At 38.1% G+C, this 1,736-nt stretch overlaps 1 protein-coding gene across 1 annotated transcript in view; it reads right to left on the bottom strand.

The window, feature by feature from the left end:
• Positions 1–1,736, bottom strand: part of tmc4 (transmembrane channel-like 4) — a 17,711-nt gene that overhangs the window by 1,939 nt on the left and 14,036 nt on the right. Inside the window, exon 5 of the mRNA XM_008285842.1 lies at positions 970–1,067. Within this exon, the coding sequence (XP_008284064.1) occupies positions 970–1,067 (98 nt within the window). The remainder of the gene's footprint in view (positions 1–969; positions 1,068–1,736) is intronic.

The following is a 1,736-nucleotide window of genomic DNA, read 5'->3' as shown; positions in this document are numbered from 1 at the left end:
ACTCAGAAAGGGTCTAAGATGATCTAAAGGTGTCCAAAATGACTCTTATGTGTCCAAAATTACTTAAACTGGACTGAAACGAGTTTAAAAGCATCCAAAATGTCTTGAAAACTGTCAAAATGAGTTATAAACTGTTCAAAATAGCTTTAAAAAGTGCCCAAAGGGCCCAAAAAGGACTCTAACTTTGTCCAAAATGACTTGAAACTTTCCTAAAATTAGCAAAAAAGCATCCAACGTGTCTAGAAAGTGGTCCAAAATTAGTTAAACAACAGTTCAACATGTCCCAAAATGAGCTAAAAACTGAACCGGTATCGTCTCTTTGTTCAAAATCTCTTGAAACTTGTCCAAATTAGTTAAAAACTGTCAAACATAATTTAAATAGTGTCTAAAAATCTTAAAACTTGTCCAACCTATGCCTCTTGAAGACTGTTGAGATGAAACCTGCTTTGAAAACTTCTGGAAACAGGTGATAGAAACGTCTTGATGACGATGAAACAGAATTGATCAAAAAGGCCTGAAAATGAATTTTGTCCAAAATGACCTTAAACTTGCCTAAAATTAATTAAAATGTCTCGAAATTGGTCCAAAAGTAGCTAAAGATTTTCAAAAATAATCTAAAAGTGTCTCACAATGGATCCAACCCGACCTGAAACTCGTCTACAATCACTTAAAAAGTGTCCGAAATGTCTCAAAAATCAAAATGTCCAAAAGGTACTCAAACGTTTTCAAAACGTTTCAACACAAGTGGTAAATAATTTGGTAAAAACTGTTCAAAATAATTAACACTTGTCCAAAATGTCAGAAAACTTGTTTAAAACTGTCACAAATATCTCAAAAACCTTTTAAAATGAAATTTAAACTGTGTAAAATGCCCTGAAACGCATCCAAAGCAACTCAAAAACACACTTTAACACGTCACGCTGGTTTCACCACATCCAGGTTAGTTCATCCAGACTCGGGGTTTCGTACCTTCGGGGGAACTCAGCCAGAACCAGCGTGGCGATGTTGATGAGGAAGTCGAACAGCGTCAGCTTGTACATCTCCTGACCTACACGGGTCTCCCAGCACTGCATCATGGGACAGAAGAGGTTACTGCTGAACTACCAGCTCCAAACCTGATATGGATCATTCTTTGTCAACTCAGCGAGATCAGAGGAGGTCAGCAGCTTGATCGTCTCAGTCTGTAGAAACCTTCTAGGAATCCTCTGAAACTGACATCTGCCCATTTTTCTAGCTGAAATTACAACATTTTCACGAGTTTCCACCCAATGGAAATGTTTGAATCACGGGCAGGCAGGACGAGATGGACGGATCGTCTACTGGTGAGCCAAGCTTCAACGTCCTTCCATGTTGTCCTCGTGTTGAATCCTTCTGCTCACGACTGTTATTATTAAATGTTAGGGGGTGTCTGGGGTCAAAGCTGATCAGGAGCATGAAGATTTAAATGTGTTATTTTATGGTGTTATTGAAGGAAACATTCACCAAAAACATTAATTTAAAGAAGAAAAAAAAAAGGTGTCCAAAAGGTCCAAGAAAGACTCGAAACTTGTCCAAAATTTGTAAAAAAAACTGTCGAAAATGACTTGAAAGTTGCTTAAAATGAGTGAAAAAGCATCCAAACATCTGGAAACGGGTCCAGAATGAGTTGAATGTGTCTCAAGATGTGTTTCAGTGTCTCTGGATGAGCTGCACATGTAGAGACACTGACGGTAAGGATACGATTCCATCCATCCATC

Source organism: Stegastes partitus, unplaced genomic scaffold (assembly GCF_000690725.1).
Source record: "Stegastes partitus isolate 25-593 unplaced genomic scaffold, Stegastes_partitus-1.0.2 Scaffold418, whole genome shotgun sequence".
Lineage (NCBI taxonomy): Eukaryota > Metazoa > Chordata > Actinopteri > Pomacentridae > Stegastes > Stegastes partitus.
Note: the sequence above shows the minus strand (reverse complement) of the source record. Positions and strands in the feature narration are given on the sequence as shown.